Source organism: Marmota monax, unplaced genomic scaffold, assembly GCF_021218885.2.
Source record: "Marmota monax isolate L192 unplaced genomic scaffold, Marmota_monax_Labrador192_F-V1.1 WCK01_AAM20220418_F8-fsc00061, whole genome shotgun sequence".
Classification (NCBI taxonomy): Eukaryota; Metazoa; Chordata; class Mammalia; order Rodentia; family Sciuridae; genus Marmota; species Marmota monax.
In genome coordinates this window covers 11,704,464-11,724,115 of record NW_026695230.1, presented here as the reverse complement: position 1 = coordinate 11,724,115, position 19,652 = coordinate 11,704,464, and the positions used below count along the sequence as shown (strand labels likewise).

Genomic DNA, 19,652 nt, shown 5'->3' with positions numbered 1-19,652 from the left:
CTTTAGGCTCCTGAGAACCTAGAGGTACATAATGGAGCTCATGGAGAAGGAGAGAGAACGCTGATGGTGTACTGAGAATCTAGAATCGGGCAATAAAGAAAGAAGCTGGTGTAACTATTACTTTGAGGACAGCATTCAGAATAAAAGGCAAACTATGAAGTTAATCTTGACTTAAGAGGAAGGCTATAAATTATTCATTGACCAGAATATTTGTCAATACGGAAGGAACAATTCACCAGTAAAACTACTTATTTTACCCAATATATAGCAGAGATTTTCCACATTTGATATTGAGTTTCTGAAGATATTTTGGTTCACTTACTTTTTCACATCCTGAAGTGATATGTCTCCTATACTATTTCTAAATCATTAGAAGTGATAGTGATATCACTATCAATCTTGGCATTCAAAGTTGTATGTATGTATTTACTTTGTACTAGAGATAGAACCCAGAGGCACTTTAACACTAAGCTGTATCCCCATTTTTTTTTTTAAATTTTGAAACAATTTCTCATTCATTGCTGAAGATCTTTTAAAGTTGTTGAGGCTGGTCTTGAACTTGCAATAGTCCTGCTTCCACTTCCCAAGTTTTGGGAATTATAGTCATGTGCCATCTATCCATCTAAAGTTGTTTTTATATAAGAAAAAGCAAGGTAGGTACTTTTTCTATTAGCAAGGTAAGTAAATAGCTTACTATATTTGAAAAACTGCATAAACGTCTTTCTATTTGTTCTCCTTATATTATCTTGCTAGTAAAATAAAAAATTACCTTGGTTTTTCTAAAAACAACCTTAAAGACCAATCAAATCTACTCTCCAAATGAAATAGCTGCATAGAGCTCCCTCTAGTGTCATGACATTAATGAAATATTAAGAGCCATTTTGTTATAAGATTTACAGGTTTATCCCTTTAGTACATGAATACATTAAGCCCTCACTTAGTTTTAGATAATATATTTATTTTCTTACAAGACATCCTGTGTAAACAGCTTCTCTAAAAGTGCTTCTATCCATTTCCATTCGCAATCATTACATGCACAAAACCATTGAAAAGCTAATAAAGGGGCTCAGTGGTAGAATGCTTGCCCAGCATGTGCCAGGCTGCAGGTTTGATCTCCAATACCACAAAAAAATTAAAAAAATAAGTGAGGTGCATTAGTGCATGCTTATAATCCCATCTACTCAGGAGGGTGATGTAGGAGGATTGCAAGTTTGAGGCTAGCCTTGACAACTTAGTGGTACTCTGTCTCAGAAAGGGCTGAGGATATAGCTCGGTGGTAGAACACCCTTGGGTTCAATCCTCAGTACTACAAAAATAAAATGTAAGTAAACAAATACCTAATGAAGTAAACAGCTTCAACTGCAATTAACTTCTGACAACCAAATTAACTTATTTTCTTTAAGAATTTTGAGAAAATGGCAAAGTGAGGTAAACAAAATGATGTGATTCCAACAAAAATAGTCTGAAAATGTTAGGCAGGAAGCTTCCCAAGATTATTCAGAGAGATCTATTTTAGCATATACAGAAGCATAATTCCTTGTTTTTTGGTAGTGTTAGAGATGGAAGCCAGGGCCTTGTGCATGCTAGGCAAGTGCTCTACCTTCAACTCTCCTTGAAATTTTAAATTACCTGACTGTAAATATGCTAAGTCAATAGGTATTCTAAGAATGAATTTCCAGTTCAAGATAAGATTAAAATATTCTGGGCTAACCAAATTTAATCTGCATCTTTACTGAAGGACTTCTCAGAATGTTCAATATGCTAATGTGCACTATGATTGCCTAATACAGGACAGTGTTCAGCTTTTCCCCAAATTACCTGACTATGGAATCCTTTTTTCCCCCCAGTATATCTAATGACTAATAGTCAATAGAACAGTTAAGTTCCTCTGCTTTCATTACAAATCTCCTCTCCTCAATTCAATCCATCAAACTGACCCCTTTCCTATATTCCCTGTGTCTTTCCCATCTGGAAGCTACTGGCTTTTAGACCTCAGTGCTCTGGAATGGCAAATACCCTCTAATTTTCTGGCTTAATGATTGAAAAAAGAAAGTAGCTTTAAAGTTTATGATATCATACAAGGTATTCATCTCCTTATATGACAAGCAAATCATTCCATTTTTACTGAATAAGAAGATGCCACTTTTTTTTTTTTCCCTTTTGCAGTGCTGAGGATCAAATCCCAAGTCTTGTGCATGTTAGGCAAGTGTTCTACCATTGAGCTACACCTTCAGTCCCTGCTTTCCCTCTTTCACAGACCTTATCTATGCACTCACAGGTAACAGACTCAAGCCCTTGATGGAATAAAAAGGATAATAGTTTAAATTCAGATTTACCTAAAAGACCAGAATACCTCAATCATCCACAATGAAGGCCGAAACCTAATGCAAAGTGACAGAAAGGTGAAGGGTAAGGAACAGAGGTAATTTGGGAATAGAATAGCTTTTGATTTTTTTTGGTACTGCAGATTGAACCCAGGGGAACTTTATCACAGTCCTTTTATGTCCTAATTTTTATTTTGAGACATGGTCTCACTAAGTCACTGAAGCTGCTCTTCACCTTATGATCCTCCTGCCTCAGCCTCCTGAATAGCCAGGATTACAGGCATGTGCCCTAGCACCTGGTCCTAGAATAGCTTTTTGAATCCTGTAGAGTTAATCTTCCTAGTAAAACTTCAGTCAATGACTAGAACCAATTTAATTCCTAATATAGAATACCCAAAGTTAAATGTAACTGATTAAACAATCCATTTTTGATTATCTACTTTTCATTATAATTTAGAATAATTAAGAACAGTATGTCTGTTTCATTCAGGATCTATAATAACTCCTTTAAACTGAAGATGGATCTTTTTTCTCAAGTTATTTTGATACTTTCTCCCTGGAGCTAAGTTTGAGAAAAGACCTTTAGAACATGATAAGGCATTTTAGAGATGTCAATGTTGGAATACTAAATAAATAAAAAAGAATCAAGTAAGCCAAAGGCTTGTTTCATTTTATATCACTGTGTTTGTAAAGTTGCATTTACTAACAGTTCAAAGAGTAATTTTAATTTATAATGAAAATTTATAACCCAACTAAAAAAAATTCATTGCTACATAACTGAAATTATGTAATTATTTATTTATAAAATAACAAAAAATTTATGAATAAATCTGTTTATTGTACTATGAAAATGGTCTTGGTACATGTGAGAAACACATACTTTGAGGACAGCATTCAACTGTTAAGACAAAAGACAAACCATAATTTTAAACTCAATCTTGATTTAAGGGAAGGCTATAAATTATTGGCTGGAATGCATTCAGCATGAACTCAGATTCTACATAACATAAAGCATGAAAGAGTACAAAAGATATTCAAGTCCAATAAGCCCATAACTAAATTTTAAACTGTAAAGCTTCCAGGACTTTTTGATTATTCTTATATACTAGTTTTCTTCTGAGACAAGTTGATTTTATCTCCAAGAGATAAGGCCATCCCCTGAAAAGAAGAATAAAGATGTTTATTATTATTGAAACTGTACAACCAGCAGGTTATTCCAGGGGAATTAAGCCTCCATTCGATGATACCACATCAAAAATAAAACCAAAGATATAAAAACAGACTCACCAAAATTTTACTGTGTTGAGTATATTACAGTGCTAGATCGACAAGTCACTACATTTATACCTTGACTTTCAAAACAAACAAAAACCTCTCTAGAATCCATTTCACAAATACCCCACAGAAATCAGTTGTTTTAAGCAAATATCCAAAAGTGATAGACCTAAAAGGTGGGCCTTTTAAATGAAGCAAAAGTTACATTTCTATTCATCAAATACTATCCTTATATATGTGTGAATAGGCATAAAACATGAGTATAACAGAAGATATTACCTAGAGAAATAATAAAACAAATTCTTCCTCCTGTTTAGTTCAGAGATGCTCTCATAAAAAGGAATTGTTACCTGACTCTTTGCACGAATTCTTATGTGGCCAGTAACAGCAGCATCTGGTCCCTGGTGAATTGGCTTCTCAATGCTGACATTTGCAAGTGCATCTTCTCCAAATATGGAACGAGCATAAAGATTGGCTGCCATGAAGCCACAGTAACCAGAAAGGGCCTGGGGGAGATTTGTAATAAATTCAGTAGTTTACTAGAGAACTACATACTGGCAAAACCAGACAACATAAGTGAATTATTTAAAGTAGTACTTATGTGGTAGTGGTTACAGGACCATGCGTTTGCCAAAATTCATACAACTATACATATGAAAAGTGTGAATTTTACTGTCTGTGCATTATTTTTCAACAAACCTGACTTAAAGAAATAGTACTCATTCCAATATGTATTTATGTATCTCTGCCTTATTCATTTGCTTCCTTCACAGGATCTTAAGCTCCATGAAGGAAGAGAATATTATCATTGGACTCAGTATATGTTGAATAAACTGTTACATGAATTAAAACCTACCTGCTTGGGAGCAGACATTCTTTATTTCTGTTTCTGTCTGTCTCTCTGTCTTTGCAGTATTAGGAATGGAACCCAGGGCTTTCTGCATGCTATGTAAGCATTCTAAACTGAGTTTAGAGTTTGACAGCAGACATTCTTTTATTGATAAAATAAATATTGTAACATTAATACAAATTTTATACAGAAAAAAAATTCCTTAGAGTGCTGGCTCCATTTCTGCCTTTCTTTTCTAGTCTTTTTTCGTATACTCACAAATAGAACGGAGAGTCATAGTATAATAAGAATTTTGAACTTGGGGGGGGGGGGAATAAAAGAACCCTGAATTTAAGCAGATATATTCTGACCTATAGTCAGAGTCCACTGGAGAAGTCATGAATACTTTCTAATCCAGTATTACAAATAAATTATTTTGGAATAAGCCTCTATCTGGAAAGGGAAGAAAACTGAAAAAAATAATTTGACTATTCTGACTATTCAGTTGGGTAACTGCACCAGGAACAAGTAGGATGATATATTTAAAAAGAAACAGGTAAGTGGATTCAAACATTATATAGGTAACTTGCTTCAGATACTCCAGAACAACACTATTTTTACCAAACTGAATTATAACAAAAACACATTAAAGGAAATATAAGGTAACCAGGAATTCATTGTTACTACTCTCTTGTCAAATTTTGAAATTTCCTAATCAAATTTTACCTTCTCTGGAGTGAGGCACTTCATGTTGGTTGACTTTAATATGTGCTGTAGGTAGTCATTTAAATCAATCATATTGGTGTTAACTGTCACCTACAGAGGAGAAAAAAGTTAAGGAGATCAAAATCCTATAATAAGAAAGTTGTGAATCACTGGTATTTTTAGAACCTCCTTCAACTCTTTAGGAGAAGAGGGTGCAACAAAAAAGTAAATGACATCTACAAAATCTAACAACTTGCAGGTTGGTATTAGTACTTTTAGATATAGATAACTTCACAGAAGATCAATGAGGTATATAGACTAGTTCTAATAAAAAAAAAAAAAAATTGAGGCTGAGCTGGTTATGGTGGCACTCCTGCAATCCCAGTGACTTGAGAGGCTGAGGCAGGAGGCATGCAAGTTTGAATCCAGCCTCAGCAGTTGGTGAGACCCTTAGTAAATGCACAAGACCCTGCCTCAAAAGAAAAAAGAAAGAACTGGTGATGCAGCTCAGTGGTAAAACATCCTGGTTTAATAACCACTTGATCAAAAACAAAAACCTACCAAAAAAACTTTAAAAAAAGTATCAAGGCTCAAAGAAGCAAAGTTCCTTACAGGCAACAGACTTTTTGCAAGCCCCTTTGGATAATAGATTCAATTTATCATTCATACATGGAAGGGATGGAATATTTAATGTTTTAATCAATGAGATTTATTATTAATTATAGAATTATTAATCAATTTATAACAGCAAATACTAAACAAATACATGATTTCTAATTAAGGCTAATTTATAAGAACAGCTAATAAAGAACTATTTGTTTTTCATGTTTGACTTTTTTTTAAGTGGAATTAATTTAATCAGAGAATCTTTTAGCACTACTCAAAAGAAAGATTAAGAGGCAAAAGATCTCCCAAAGACTAACTTTGTTTTCCCATTCAAATTCGGCCCACATCTGACGGAATTCGGCATCAGTGCAAGTTGCAGGCTGGATATAGTCCATGATGTCAATGTGGATATCGCTGAGGACCACACAATTTCTGTCACTTGCTGCTCCAGAGACATCATAAACTGTAATATACATATATAAAAAGAACCATAATCATATATATATATATATATATATATAAAATACCATATATTGGGCTCTATTCTAAGTGCTTTACAAACACTATCTGTTTTACAATCAATCCTAATAGTATTGTTTTCAATCATACAGATGAGAAAATAAAAACACAGAAGAAAAATATGTTGCTCAAGGTCATCCAACTGATCAGTGGTGAGGCCAGGATTCAGGCATGCTTTCTTTGGGTTGCTGCTAAACAAATAATTCAATTCACTGTGCAGATGTAAAAGGCACTACAGTGGATACATGAGTAGGACAGAGTACCTACAGTAGGTCCCAATTAAAATTTTTGAATGAAAACTGTTGAACCATAGCATTTAAAACAAGATTATTTGCTTCTATTGACTGCCTCTTCCATAGTAGAAAGTTATAATCTAATTGGAATCTACCTTTTCTCTTTTGAACTCTTCTGTCGACATTCCCCCACTCTTTCTATATTCAGAGAAAAGTAAAGGTACCAAGAAAAACCTCCTAAAACTAAATCTCCCTCTCTTGGAATCCACTTCCACCTCCTTCCTTTTCATATCAGAAGTGCTGCCTCTTTTCAAGATTAGTCTACCTATCATTTGTGATCCTTGTTTTGGTTCAGGACTTTACTCATTTAATTGTTATCTCTTTCAGACTTGGTCTTTACTTCCCGTTCTCTATCAACATTTCCCCCTACATTATATACATATATTCATATATCCGAGGATCTCTTTTCATTATCAAAAAAAAAAAAAAAAACCTACTCCATCCTTGCATTCTTTTCTGGCTACTGTTCTCTTTTAATCCTATCAAAGCCAAGGGCCTATACTCTGAGGCACTGGGTTGAAACCTCAGCACCACATAAAAATGAAATAAAGATACTGTGTCCACCTACAACTAAAAAATAAATACTTAAAAAAAAAAAAATCACAGATGGATAAATCCAAAGGACCCCTCTTTTCTGACTTCACTGTTACTTAATCTCTTATGGTTTCAGATATTTCTGAAAGATTTTTCTTTACTTTTCTAACCACACTTGAGAATCCTTTATAGGCTCCTCCTCCTCTGACCAAACTTTTAATATTACTGTTTTCCTGCATGGCTTTGCAGAAACCTCAGTGAGAAATGATAGAAGGCTTAAGCCAAGAGAGTTAAATGGCTGAAAGGGAAAGAAGGACCGAAAATAATAGGTGTTAAGGAGATGGTTACTAAACTCTAGGTGTATCAAGTTACTTGCATCTGTTCTAGCTGCCTCCTTATCTATCTGTAGAACACTGATCTTTTAAAATTGTTTTAAAAAAATATGCTTCCTAAATGAATGCTCCTGTACAAACTAACCTCTAGGTTTGAAATACCTGTGTGCTTGGTTATAAGTGCTTATATGAAGTTTCAGACTCAATTCAAATGTTATCCTTTGAAAAAACACCCTCTTTCTTTATAAAGCTTTCTCCATTGTTAGCATTTTTTTCCTATATGAACCTAAAGCATTTAGTATATCAACTAAGGCTTATACTATTATCCCAGTTATACATTTTTATATCTATCTTGTTCATTTGTCTGGTGGTTTCTTGAGGAAAGTGACACTATCCGGTTCATTTCTGCACATCTCGAATACAATACATACGAGAGAAAAGTACCTCATAAGTGATACATAAATAGAGTCAAGTCCTAACTTCAAGCCATGTACACAGCTATTCCCTACAGAAATTCTTTAATAAAAATATTCAAACATCACATGCCATAAAACAGTTTCTTACCTATATTGCCAAAAATTATTCCATTTTCTGTTGATGCTACCTTGACATTAGCTTTAATATTTGCAAAATCATGAGGAGCAAGAGTCAAAGGAGATGGCTTTTCCACAAGTTTCAGATCCCCTGGGGGAGAAAGAGTTTGAACATTTTTTTTTAAATTACATATATATGTGTGTGTGTGTGTGTGTGTGTATGTATATATATATATACTAACCACAAAACATTAAAATATATAAAACTTATGTTTCTAACATGAGAAGAATTATGATTGAAATATTAGGACAAAATAAAGAAATCATTTAATATTCTTATTATTCATACCAATCTGCACATTTTGTTTTAAAAGGTAACAGGCATCTCAGGATTAAGTCCATTTAATCATATGTGTATGTGGAGAGGTACTTTAAACATACCATTTGATTTCAGTGAAAGAATACAAACTTCTCAAAAAGCTTGGGTCCTAAGTATATACTCCTTTACAATGAAAGACAAAACAATCTGTAAAAAGACTTAAATTCTTAGAGACAGAGTTCCTTGTATATAGGTATCAAGCTTGCTGAGGAAGACAGGGCAAAATTATGGTTCCCTCAATACCGTGAAACCCTGTTACAGAAGCCAAATGGAATTTGCCGGGGACAGTGCCCTGTTCCTGCATACAATTCACATTTTCAAAACCAGATGATAAGTGGTCAGAGAAAGTTTGACTCATGTGTCTTTATTAAGAAGAAAATAAGCCATCACATGTTGCTAACTGCAATAATGATGCATTATTTTAGCTGCTCGTGTACTAACAGGATTTATAAAATACCTAATTCTGAACTAAGACAATTAAAATTAAGTGAGCTACTTGGAGTGTGTGTGGGTGTGTGTGTGTGTGTGGAGAGATACAGGTATTCATTCACTGAAATCAAATATATTTAAAGTACTTCTCCACATACACTTAAACAGCTCTTATTATATCTAGAAAAACTGACATTTGCTAGATAAAACTCAGAATTGAACCTATTTAATGAGTTAATAGCATAATCATGGTTAAGTATGACAAAGGTTCAGAAAATTGAAGTTGAAGACAAAATTTTAAATTAAAGTTAAAAAAAAAAAACACAAAGGGCTTTTGTGAAGGATCTTTACAATGAAAACTACAGAACCATTAAGAAAGAAATTGAGGAAGACCTTAGAAGATGGAAAGACCTCTGTGTTCTTGGATAGGCAGAATCAATACTGTCAGAATGGCCATACTACCAGAAGTGCTATACAGATTCCCATCAAATGCAATTTCCATCAAAATTCCAATGACATTCTTCATAGAAATACAAAAAACTGTCACAAAATTCATTTGGAGAAACAAGAGGTCCAGAAAAGGTAAAGCAATCCTTAGAAAAATGAAGCAGGAGGCATCATAATACCAGAACTTCAACTCAAAGTGGATCAAAGACCTAGGAATTAGACCAGAAACCCTGTACATACTAGAAGAAAATATAGGCTGAACACCTTAACACATTGACTCAGGAACTGACTTCCTTAACAAAACTCCTAAAGCATAAGAAGTAAAATAAAAAATCAATAAATGGGAAGGTATCAAACTAAAAGGCTTCTTCACAGCAGAGTAAACAGGTGTGAAAAGAGAACCTACAGAATGGGAGAAAATCTTTGCCACCTGTACCTCAAATAAGACGTTAATTTCCAGGATATACAAAGAACTCAAAAAGCTCAACACCAAAAAAATAAATAACCCAATCAATAAATGAGCAAAGGGGCTGGGGATGTGGCTCAAGCGGTAGCGCGCTCGCCTGGCATGCGTGCGGCCCGGGTTCGATTCTCAGCACCACATACAAACAAAGATGTTGTGTCCGCCGAGAAATAAAAAAAAAAATAATAAAATATTAAAAAAAAAAAAAAATAAATAAATAAATGAGCAAAGGAACTGAAGAGACCCTTCTTAAAATAAGAAATACAAATGGTCGATAAATATATGAAAAAAATGTTCAACATCTCTAGCAATTAGAGAAATGAAAATTAAAACTACACTAAGATTTCATCCCACCATACTCAGAATGGCAATTATCAAGATTACAAGTAACAACAAATGTTGGTGAGATGTGAGGGGAAAGGGAACACTCATATATTGTTGGTGGACTGCAAATTGGTGCAACCCCTCTGGAAAACAGTATGGAGATTCCTCAAAAAAATAAATGTGGGGGCTGGGGACATAGCTCAGTTGGTAGAGTGCTTACCTTTCATGCACAAGGCCCTGGGTTCAATCCCCAGCACCACAAAAAAAAAAAAAAAATAAAAAAAAAAATAATAAATGTGGGTCAAGTGACTATTTGACCCACTAGTTATCCTACTCCATGGCATATATCCAAAGGATTTAAAATCAACATACTACAGTGATGCAACCACATCAATGTTTATAGCAGCACAATTTATAAAAGCTAAGCTATAGAACCATCCTGATGTCCATCAACAGATGAATGGATAAAGAATTTGTAGTATGTACACTATAACTATAGTAATGGAATATTACTCAGCCATAAAGAAGAATGACTTTATGACATTTGCCAGTAAATGGATAGGTCTGAAGACTATAATGCTAAATGAAATAAGCCAATTCCCAAACACCAAAGGTTGAATGTTTTTGCTGATATGTGGAAGCTAAACCATAATAAAGGCAGGGAGGGGAAGACTAGAAGTTCAGTAGATTAAGCAAAGGGCAATGAAGGGAAGGGAAAGAGATAAGAAAAGGAAAGACAGTAGAATAAATCTAATGTAATTTTCCTATGTACACATATGAAAATACCTATGTGAATCCTACCTTTGTGTCCACCCATAAGAATGGGTTCCTAATTAGAATAAGATATATTCCATGCTTGTATAACTTTATCAAAATGTAATCTACTGTCATGTATAACTAAGAAGCACTAATTAAAAAAAAAAAAAAAGAATTCTTATACTGAAACCTGTGCACTTATGATAAATTTCCTTACCTAGAGTAGCTAACTCTAATGTGCAGTTCTGCAAAGTATCACTGGTTTGGTTCACGACAAGTACATCCAGGACGATATCATACTGATTGACATGAACATAAGCTTCTGCATATACAGGATCTGAGAAACCTGTCAACTGGGTGACCTGTCAAAACAAAAATAAATGTAATCATAATCAAGGAAATGACACAATTTAACCAAACATACCTTAATCAAATGATTAAGTTTGGTTAATTAACAGATGTGCTTAGATTAGAAAAGATATTTTGAGAGAGATGTAATAAAATGGTTCTGTAATGCAGAAATGGAAACTGAAACAGGGAAAATTAGAAATAATAGGTCCTAAAGCTTAAAAAGTTATCCAAACAATACAGAACTTAAAATTCTAATTTAAAAGATGATATCCAGCATGTATTGGTTTTTTGTTTTGTTTTAGTGTTGGAGACTGAACCAACCCAGAGCCTTGTACATGTTAAGCATGAACCCTAGCACTGATCTACAACTCCAGACCATCTATTTTTTAAGCTGACTTCATATAATGTATTTTATAAATGCTGATTAGTAGTTAGTAGTTCTGCGGCAGAAAGATGTTCAATGTTTGGCAAATACATTAAACATTGTCCTAACTCAACAACTGTATACATTTGTATATATTTTCATTTAAATTTCTTAATTAAGTATCTAAACTCAAAATTTGCCCTCTGAAACTCAGGAGCCAAATAAAATTAAGATAATGTGGTAGTCTCTTCTACTCAACTCAAGCTCAAGAAGTAAACAGATCATAACAGCAAGAGATGCTTGTAATGTCATCAAAATAAAATTTAAAATGCCTCTCCTAAATTTAAAAAACTCCCAAGATATAGCACTTAAAAATGTAATATTTGGGCTGGGGCTGTGGCTCAACAGTAGAGCACTCACTTGGCATGTGCGTGCCCTGGGTTCAATCCTCAGCACCACATAAAAATAAAGGTATTGTGTCCAACTACAACTAAAAAAATAAATATAAAAAAAAAGTCATATAGTCATCAAAAGCATAGGCAACAAAAGAGAAAACAGATTAATTAGAATTTGAAGGATTTGAAGAGACAATCCTCTAAAGAAGTTATACAAATAGCCAATAAACACATGAATAGTTTTTTTTTTTTAAACTCCTGGTGGGGGCTGGGGTTGTGGCTCAGCGGTAAAGTGCTCACCTAACATGTGTGAGGTCCTGGGTTCAATCCTCAGCACCACATATAAATAAATAAAATAAAGTATTAAAAAAAAAAAAAAACTGCAGGTGGGGTTGTGGCTCAGAGGTAGAGCACTTGCCTCACATGCGTGAGACACTGGATTTGATCCTCAGCACCACATAAAAATAAAATAAAGATATTGTATCCACCTACAGCTGAAAAATAAATATTAAAAAAAAAAAAAAAAACACAAAAAACAGCAGGACAGGGCTGGCGATGTAGCTCAGTGTTAGAGTACTTGCCTAGGACTTGAGGCTTTGGGTTCAACCCCGCCCCCAGCACTGTAAAAACAAAACAAAACAGTTGGCCTCAAACTTATGATCCTCCTGTTTCAGCTTCCTAAGCCATTAGAATCACAGGCATGTGTTTTTTTCTTTTCTTTCTTTTTTTTTGGGGTACTGGAGATTTAAGGCAGGGATGCTTACCCTGAGCTACACCCCCAACCCTTTTTGTTTTTTATTTTGAGACAGGGTCTCATTAAGTTGCTTAGAGCCTTGCTAAGTTGCCGAGGCTGGCCTCAAACTTGTGATCCTCCTGCCTCAGCCTTTCAAGCCACTGGGATTACAGGTGTGTGCATATGCACCCCAACTCTTGATTACTACTTTCTTAAGTAGTTAATTTAAACAATTTACAGCATATTTGATATTTTGTTACCTTGTTAAGTTTAGATGCTAGGGGATCTGCTGCTTCTTTCCTCTGTGTGTTACCCATTGCTGCCAACAAACTCAGCTGAAACTGATCTTCCTTGCAGTTCATTTCATTCTTAGCAGTTAGTTGCATGAAGGAAATGGGGTCATCAGGCTGTACTGTCACATTTCTCTTTTCAGATTCTTTCTGTGTTGAGAAAAAACAGACACATGACTTTATATGGAAAAAGTTTTTACAGGCCTTTAATAGGAACAGCCTCATCACATGGGGACTGAAAAATCAACAATAAAAACCCAGAAAGTACTTTCATAACCTTATATTTATTTACCTTTTGAGATAGTTTCTCTTCTTCAAGTTTAGCAGATAGCATCTGAGAAAGGGACTGTCTGCATTCCTTATTAAAAATGTCGTTCATTAAAGGTGAACATTCAGATAAGACCTTGAGGCACAGGGAAATTCTGTCTACATCATCATCAGTAATTGGCTTCTTAGGAAGAGAGGATTTTCCCAAATGAAGGATAGTTGCCATGAGCAACATAGCCTCAGCAACAAAAGACTAGAAAAACAGAGAAATTGGTCATTGTGTCATGATTCCCCAAATTGCAGTACTGTTACTTCATAATTCAAGAAATAACTCATAACTCAAGAATAAATCTAATTTTTAATTTCACTTGAATAAGACTTCAAATCCTTTACATTATCTCTACAGTATCCTTTTTGTATACTTCTCCTTTTAAATTCTAACCTTTTGAGATTTCCATTAATAGCCTCAAATATGGCCTTATCATATACTGAAAAACAGTAATGCCTTTTTAATGGTTTCTGCTTTCATCCTAACTATAGAAAAATTAAAAGAATGATACACTCACTAATTGTTGACATTTTGCCATATATGCTTTCTTATTTGCTCAGATACATACATTTATTTTTTTATTCATATATGAAAGTAAGATTCTTTATCTCATAACTTCATTAGCATCTATCATCTAAGAATTAGGACAGTTTCCAATCAAACCACAATATTATTTTCTTACCAGAGAAATTTAACAATCCCAAATTATATCTACTATATTTTGAAATCAAATCTTCCTATATTATTTCAAAATGTTTTTACTTTTTAAATCCAAGATCAGCTTCATGCATTTTATTTGGCTATTATTCTGTTTAGTCCCTTTTAATCTAGACCAGTTTCCTGTTTGTTTTTAATTACAGTGACTTTCTTAAAGAAGCCAGACCAACTTATTTTTTTTTAATAGAATGTTTCATCATTATGGCTAAAATACCTGATACATTATATTTTATATTCCTAAATACAATGTATCAGGAAGCATGTACTGGTTGTTCCACTACTAGTGATGTTAAGTGTGATCACCTATTGCTATCTTATATGGCACAAGCATTTTACTCTGCATGTAAATACCTTCAGTGATTTCCCCTGACCTTCATACTGAAGTCCACATTACTTGGCCTGCCATTCAAAGCCTTCCACAAGTGAATTCCAGATTATTTTTTTCAGTTTCATGTAGCATCATCCTGACATAGATGCTCTATGCCCTTGCCAAACTGCCTGGATACAATATCTTTATTTTATTTATTTTTATGTGGTGCTGAGGATTGAACCCAGAGCCTCACATGTGTGAGGCAAGCACTCTTCCACTGAGCTACATCCCCAGCCCCTTTCATAGTTTTGATTATATCATTCTTTGATTATTTTAGCAATAAAGTAAAAAAAAAGAAATGAACAAAAATAAAATAAAAACATCCATAAATTTACTAATGAATTTTTTTTTTTTTCCCCTTTTTGGTACCAGGAATTGAACCTAGGGATGCTTAACCACTGAGTCCTTTATATTTTTTACTTTGAGACAGAGTCTCATTAAGTTGTTTAGGGACTCACTAAGTTGCTGAGGCTGGCCTCAAATTTGCAATTCTCCTGCCTCAGCCTCCTGAATCATTAGGATTAAAGACATGCACCAATATGCCTGTTCCATGGAAATATTTTAAAAATGAAAGCAAAGAGTTTAAGAAAAATAAAAGTTGAGAGGATTCTCACCAGCACATTTGTATTATAAGAATGATCAAGTTGTTTAGGCAGAAAGAAGACTGATGAAAATTTGAATTTTTTGACACAAAGGAAAGAAAAGCACTATAAATGGTAAATATAAGACTTTTCCTCACTTAAAAAAAAAAAAAATCTTTTGGCAGGGCAGTGCATGTCTATAATCCCAGTTACCATCAGCTACTCAGGGGGCAGGAGGATCTTCAAAGCCGGTTTTGGCAACTTAACAAGACCCTATTTCAAAAATTAAAAGGGCTGAGGAGTTGGAGTTGTAGGCTCTGGGTTTGATTCCCAGCAGTGCAAAGAAGATGGGAAAAAATAATAGATTTTTTTTTTTTTTTTTTTGGATGAAGATTCTGGAGAGAGAGGGGCATTTCCTTTACTGGTCCTTGATTAATCCCAGCAAACAGAAGTAACTTCATAAACCCTTTTGTGTCCTCCACTAGTCTACACACGTTATCATTACTGTATTGCTCTATCTATTTTTCACTCAGATTGTACTATTATATCCATTTTTCCTATTAAACCATGAGCTCTTTCATTATAGGATTATCTTATGGGGTTCTCACTGTTCAATACATATAATTGGTGCTCAATAATAAATTGGTGAGTAAATGTAGAATAAATTAACTTACATTTTGTTTTTTCTTCTCTGGAACCAAAGCTACATAGCGCAATGCAATCTTGGTCAGAGTGGTGGCAAGGGAGGCAGCAACAAAGAAATCTCCATCCAGAAGGAATCCTCTCAGGGGAGGTCTGCAGTCCAGTGAAGGAAAATGAAAACCACTAACTTCTTAAGCAGCTGCAGCTTTTGTACAAATGATTTACATAAATCACCCTCACTCCCAACCTTCAGTTAAATCCTTCTTTGGCTCTCAAAAAGAAAAAGAATACATGATGTTAATACTTATCTTCAAATCACTCAAGAGCCAAATGAATGAAAGTAAAAAAATGTTTAGTTAAGGAGGCTGAGGCAAGAGGATCGCCAAGTCCAAAGCCAACCTCAGCAACTTAGCAAGACCTTAAGCAATTTAATGAGTCCCTGACTTAAAATAAAAAATAAAAAGAACTAAGGATGTCATTCAGCGAATAAGCATACTTCGATTCAATTCCTGGTACAAAAAAAGAAAAGAAAAGGGTGTATGTCCTGGAGCTAATGACTTTCAAATCCCAGTTTATCTATTTATTTATTGGGTAGGTTACAAACTTCTCTAAGTCAAATTTCTCTTCTATAAAATGGAGATGATATAAACACAATCTATCTCAAAAGGTTTTTGTCAAGACCATATGAGACAAACTACTTAGCACAATGCTTTGCACACGGTAAGTATTCAATAAATTTTAGGCATAATTTTCATCATCTTCATCACAAAAAAAAGAGAGTAAAATAAAGGCGAAAACATTAAAAATGTTATTCCATCATTTGGGGGGAAAAAAACCAAGAAGAAATGGAAATCTCCAAAATATCTCTTCAGATACTAATGGGCAACCAAACTCAAATATCATATTTACCTCCACTTCATATTTTCCATGTGAGTAAAATGATTTTAAACAGTCATTTCAGTGAAAACAGAAGAGCAGAGGATTAAAACCATCAACACAATTCATGGGGGAAAAAGTAAACACCTTCCTCCTTTCAAGTACTTTAAAGGGCAAAGACTTTCATTTTGGTTACAAAAACAAATGAATAAAAGAAATCATGTGACTGTTTTATACATGAGAATTATAATAAAAATAGTTCAGCTGGCAGGGCACAGGGACCATAAATTACCTGTCTTCCTCTTTCTTGGTGGGTCTAGAACTGCTGAGGGCACTCTGAGTTGCATAAGTACCCATTTCAGTAACCAATTTTTGAACTGGCCCCACAGTTATTTCTTCTTCAGGCTTTAATTCACCAGCTTCTTTCTTTATTTCTGACTCCACAATTGGGATCTAAAAAATCAATTAGAAAAATCAATTTAATAGTAATATGAATAACAAGCAAAATCATGTTTCTTTGTTTATTTACTATCTGCAGTACTATAGATTTTTTTTCCCTTAACTTTATTACCCCTGAATTTCATCCTCAATCCTTTTTAAAATTTTGAGATAGGATCTTGCTCTCAAAGTTTAGGCTGGTCTCAAACTTGCAATCCTCCTGCCTCAGCCTCCCAAGTTGCTGGGATAACAGGTAGGTGCTATAACAAGCTACAAAATCACATTTTTCCTTCCTTCTTAGGAAATGCAATGGGAAGAACAGAGGCTCTTGGCTTTAAATTTCTCTCTCTGCCACTATACTAGTATATGGTTCTGGAAAGTTAATTAAACTACGTTGAGCCCCAGTTTCTTAATTTGTTAAGTGGAAATCACTTCCATACCAAGTTACTTTCGAGAAAAATGCATTGGCTTTATTCTTCATCTGTTCTCTTAAAATATTAACCTAAACCAGCACTCATCTTTCTATAAAAAGAAATAAATTTGACTCATTTGTACCAATCACTTCATCAACCATCCTTTTTAATTAACCAAGGGCTACTTTGTATTTATTCCTTAATACTAGTCTAATTTAAGAGTTCTCATTGGGCACCGTGGTGGCACTTCTGTAGTCCCAGCAACTTGAAAGGCTGAGACAGGAGGATTGAAAGTTCAAAGCCACTCTCAGAAACTTAGTGAGGCCCTAGGTAACTTATCGATACCCTGTCTCAAAATAAAAAAGTAAAAAGTGCTGGGGAATTTAGCTCAGTGGTTAAGTGCACCCAGGTTCAATCCTGGTGGTGGGGGGGGATGAGTGCTCAAGAGTCTTTAATCATTACCAATTTCAACACTTTCGATTTTATAGAGGAAAAAACTAAAATCCAGTTCAGAAACTTAAATTCAAGGTTCTAGAGCTAATTACTGGCAGAACCAAAAGAAGGCACCCCTAATTTTAAGGAATAAATACAAAGTAGCCTTTAAGGCTCAATTATCTGGCTAATAAAATATATTTTTCAGTCCGGTCACTACTAAATAAAAACACGAATGTAAATCATCACATAAAAGATTTTTTCTTTTTTGGTGATGCTGGGGATTGAACCCAGGGCCTCTCACATGCTAGGCAAGCACTCTACCACTGAACTATGTCCCTAGACCACTAGATTTTTCAGAAGCATTAATCACCATATAAAGCAAGATTTACACTGACTGTGGCGGTGCATGTTTGTAATCTCTGCAATTTGGAAGTCTGAGGCAGGAGGATCACAAGTTCAAGGTCAGTCTCAGTAACTCCTGGAGACCCTCAGCAACTTAACAAAAACCTATCTCAAAAGAAAAATGACTAGTGATGTAACTCAGCGGTAAAGTACCTCTGAAATCAAGTTCCAGTACCAAAGATAAGCAAGCAGGATTTACTAAAGTAAAACATACCTCTCCAAGGGACCTACGGACTTCCGTCATCACACTTTGAATATCTTCCTTGGTACTACAGTATTCTCCCAGGATCCATAATGCACCTCGATAAATCCTAGGATAAGAATACAAAATCTGAAACACAGACCTCAAAAAGAAATCCTGAAGCAGAAATCTTTCTTTGTGAATTTAAGCTCAAGTGAAAAAAATAAGATTCTGCAGTTCCAATGAAGTATGGAAGAATGTTTCAGATAGAATGTAACAATAAGTTTTTATTCTTTCCAGAAATCACAAGAAAAATTACTCTTCTCATTTCTCATTATTGGGAAGCTTCTAAAGTTGACAAACCCAGTATTAAAAATAAAATGCCAAAACACTTCCCAGGAAAGTGTCCCTTATGGCAGTTAAGGTAAATTTGGCTTTATCACTTTCTACTATAAGATATGTATTATTTTAATGAAAAACTAATTTACTTATCTGTAGTCACTGAAGAGACAAACAGAACAATATATACAGAGGTGCAAGAACATTCATGCTAGGGTGTGTAGCTCAGTAGTGAAACATTTGTTTGGCATGTGAGAGATCATGGGTTTAATCCCAAGCACAGGAAAAACAAAACAAAATACAGCAAAACAAAACCTAAACACAGCAATGATGACTATAATCCTATCCACCAGGAAGGTTGAGGCAGGAGGATCTCTAGTTGAAAGCCAGCCTGGGCAACGTAGTGAGACCTGTTTTAGAGTGAAGTAAAAAGAGCTGGGAATGGCAGATCAGTGGTACAGTGCTTGCTTAGCATGCAGGAGGCGTTACGTTCAATCCTCAGTGGGGGAAAAAAATAGCAAAAATTCTCTGATTTAAAATGTTAAAGTGGGGAAGGGAGGGGATATGGGGTTATAAATGATGGTGGAATATGATGATCATTATTATACAAAGCACATGTATAAAGACATGAATTGGCGTGAATATACTTTGTATACAACCAGAGATATGAAAAATTGTGCTCTATATGTGTAATAAGAATTGTAATGCATTTTGCTATCGTATATAAAAAAGAAAAAAGAAAAAAAATGTTAAAGTGGCTAAAGTCTTCACTCTTCTTTTCCCTAAGATTTTAAATTTACTCAGAAAAAAAAATCAATTTAGAAACTGAAGTTTTAAGAGTTTATGGCTTTCAATGATATGATTTTTTTTCCCCCTCAGGAAGGAAACAAATCTTACTCACTTCCATGTAATACTTCATATTATAAAGACAATTTTGTATGGGTCCCTTCCTTCTTATCTAAGCAGATATAACTCAAGTCTGTCATAGGATACTCATCAGATTCTTGTGTGTGTGTGTGTGTGTGTGTGTGTGTGTGTTGGGGTGGGTATTGAACATAGGG

At 34.5% G+C, this 19,652-nt stretch overlaps 1 protein-coding gene across 2 annotated transcripts in view; it reads right to left on the bottom strand.

The window, feature by feature from the left end:
- Positions 1–3,102: 3,102 nt before the first annotated feature.
- The window catches only part of Copb1 (COPI coat complex subunit beta 1), a 37,014-nt gene continuing 20,464 nt past the window's right edge, over positions 3,103–19,652 (bottom strand). For both annotated transcript variants that reach the window (XM_046438047.2, XM_046438046.2), the window contains exons 12-22: positions 18,286–18,382; positions 16,676–16,836; positions 15,540–15,660; positions 13,174–13,401; positions 12,852–13,031; positions 10,966–11,110; positions 7,982–8,101; positions 6,057–6,202; positions 5,155–5,244; positions 3,950–4,105; positions 3,103–3,482 (exon numbers count right to left, since the gene is read on the bottom strand). In XM_046438047.2, coding sequence (XP_046294003.1) covers positions 3,423–3,482; positions 3,950–4,105; positions 5,155–5,244; positions 6,057–6,202; positions 7,982–8,101; positions 10,966–11,110; positions 12,852–13,031; positions 13,174–13,401; positions 15,540–15,660; positions 16,676–16,836; positions 18,286–18,382 — 1,504 coding nt within the window. In that variant the 3' untranslated portion in view covers positions 3,103–3,422. The remainder of the gene's footprint in view (positions 3,483–3,949; positions 4,106–5,154; positions 5,245–6,056; positions 6,203–7,981; positions 8,102–10,965; positions 11,111–12,851; positions 13,032–13,173; positions 13,402–15,539; positions 15,661–16,675; positions 16,837–18,285; positions 18,383–19,652) is intronic.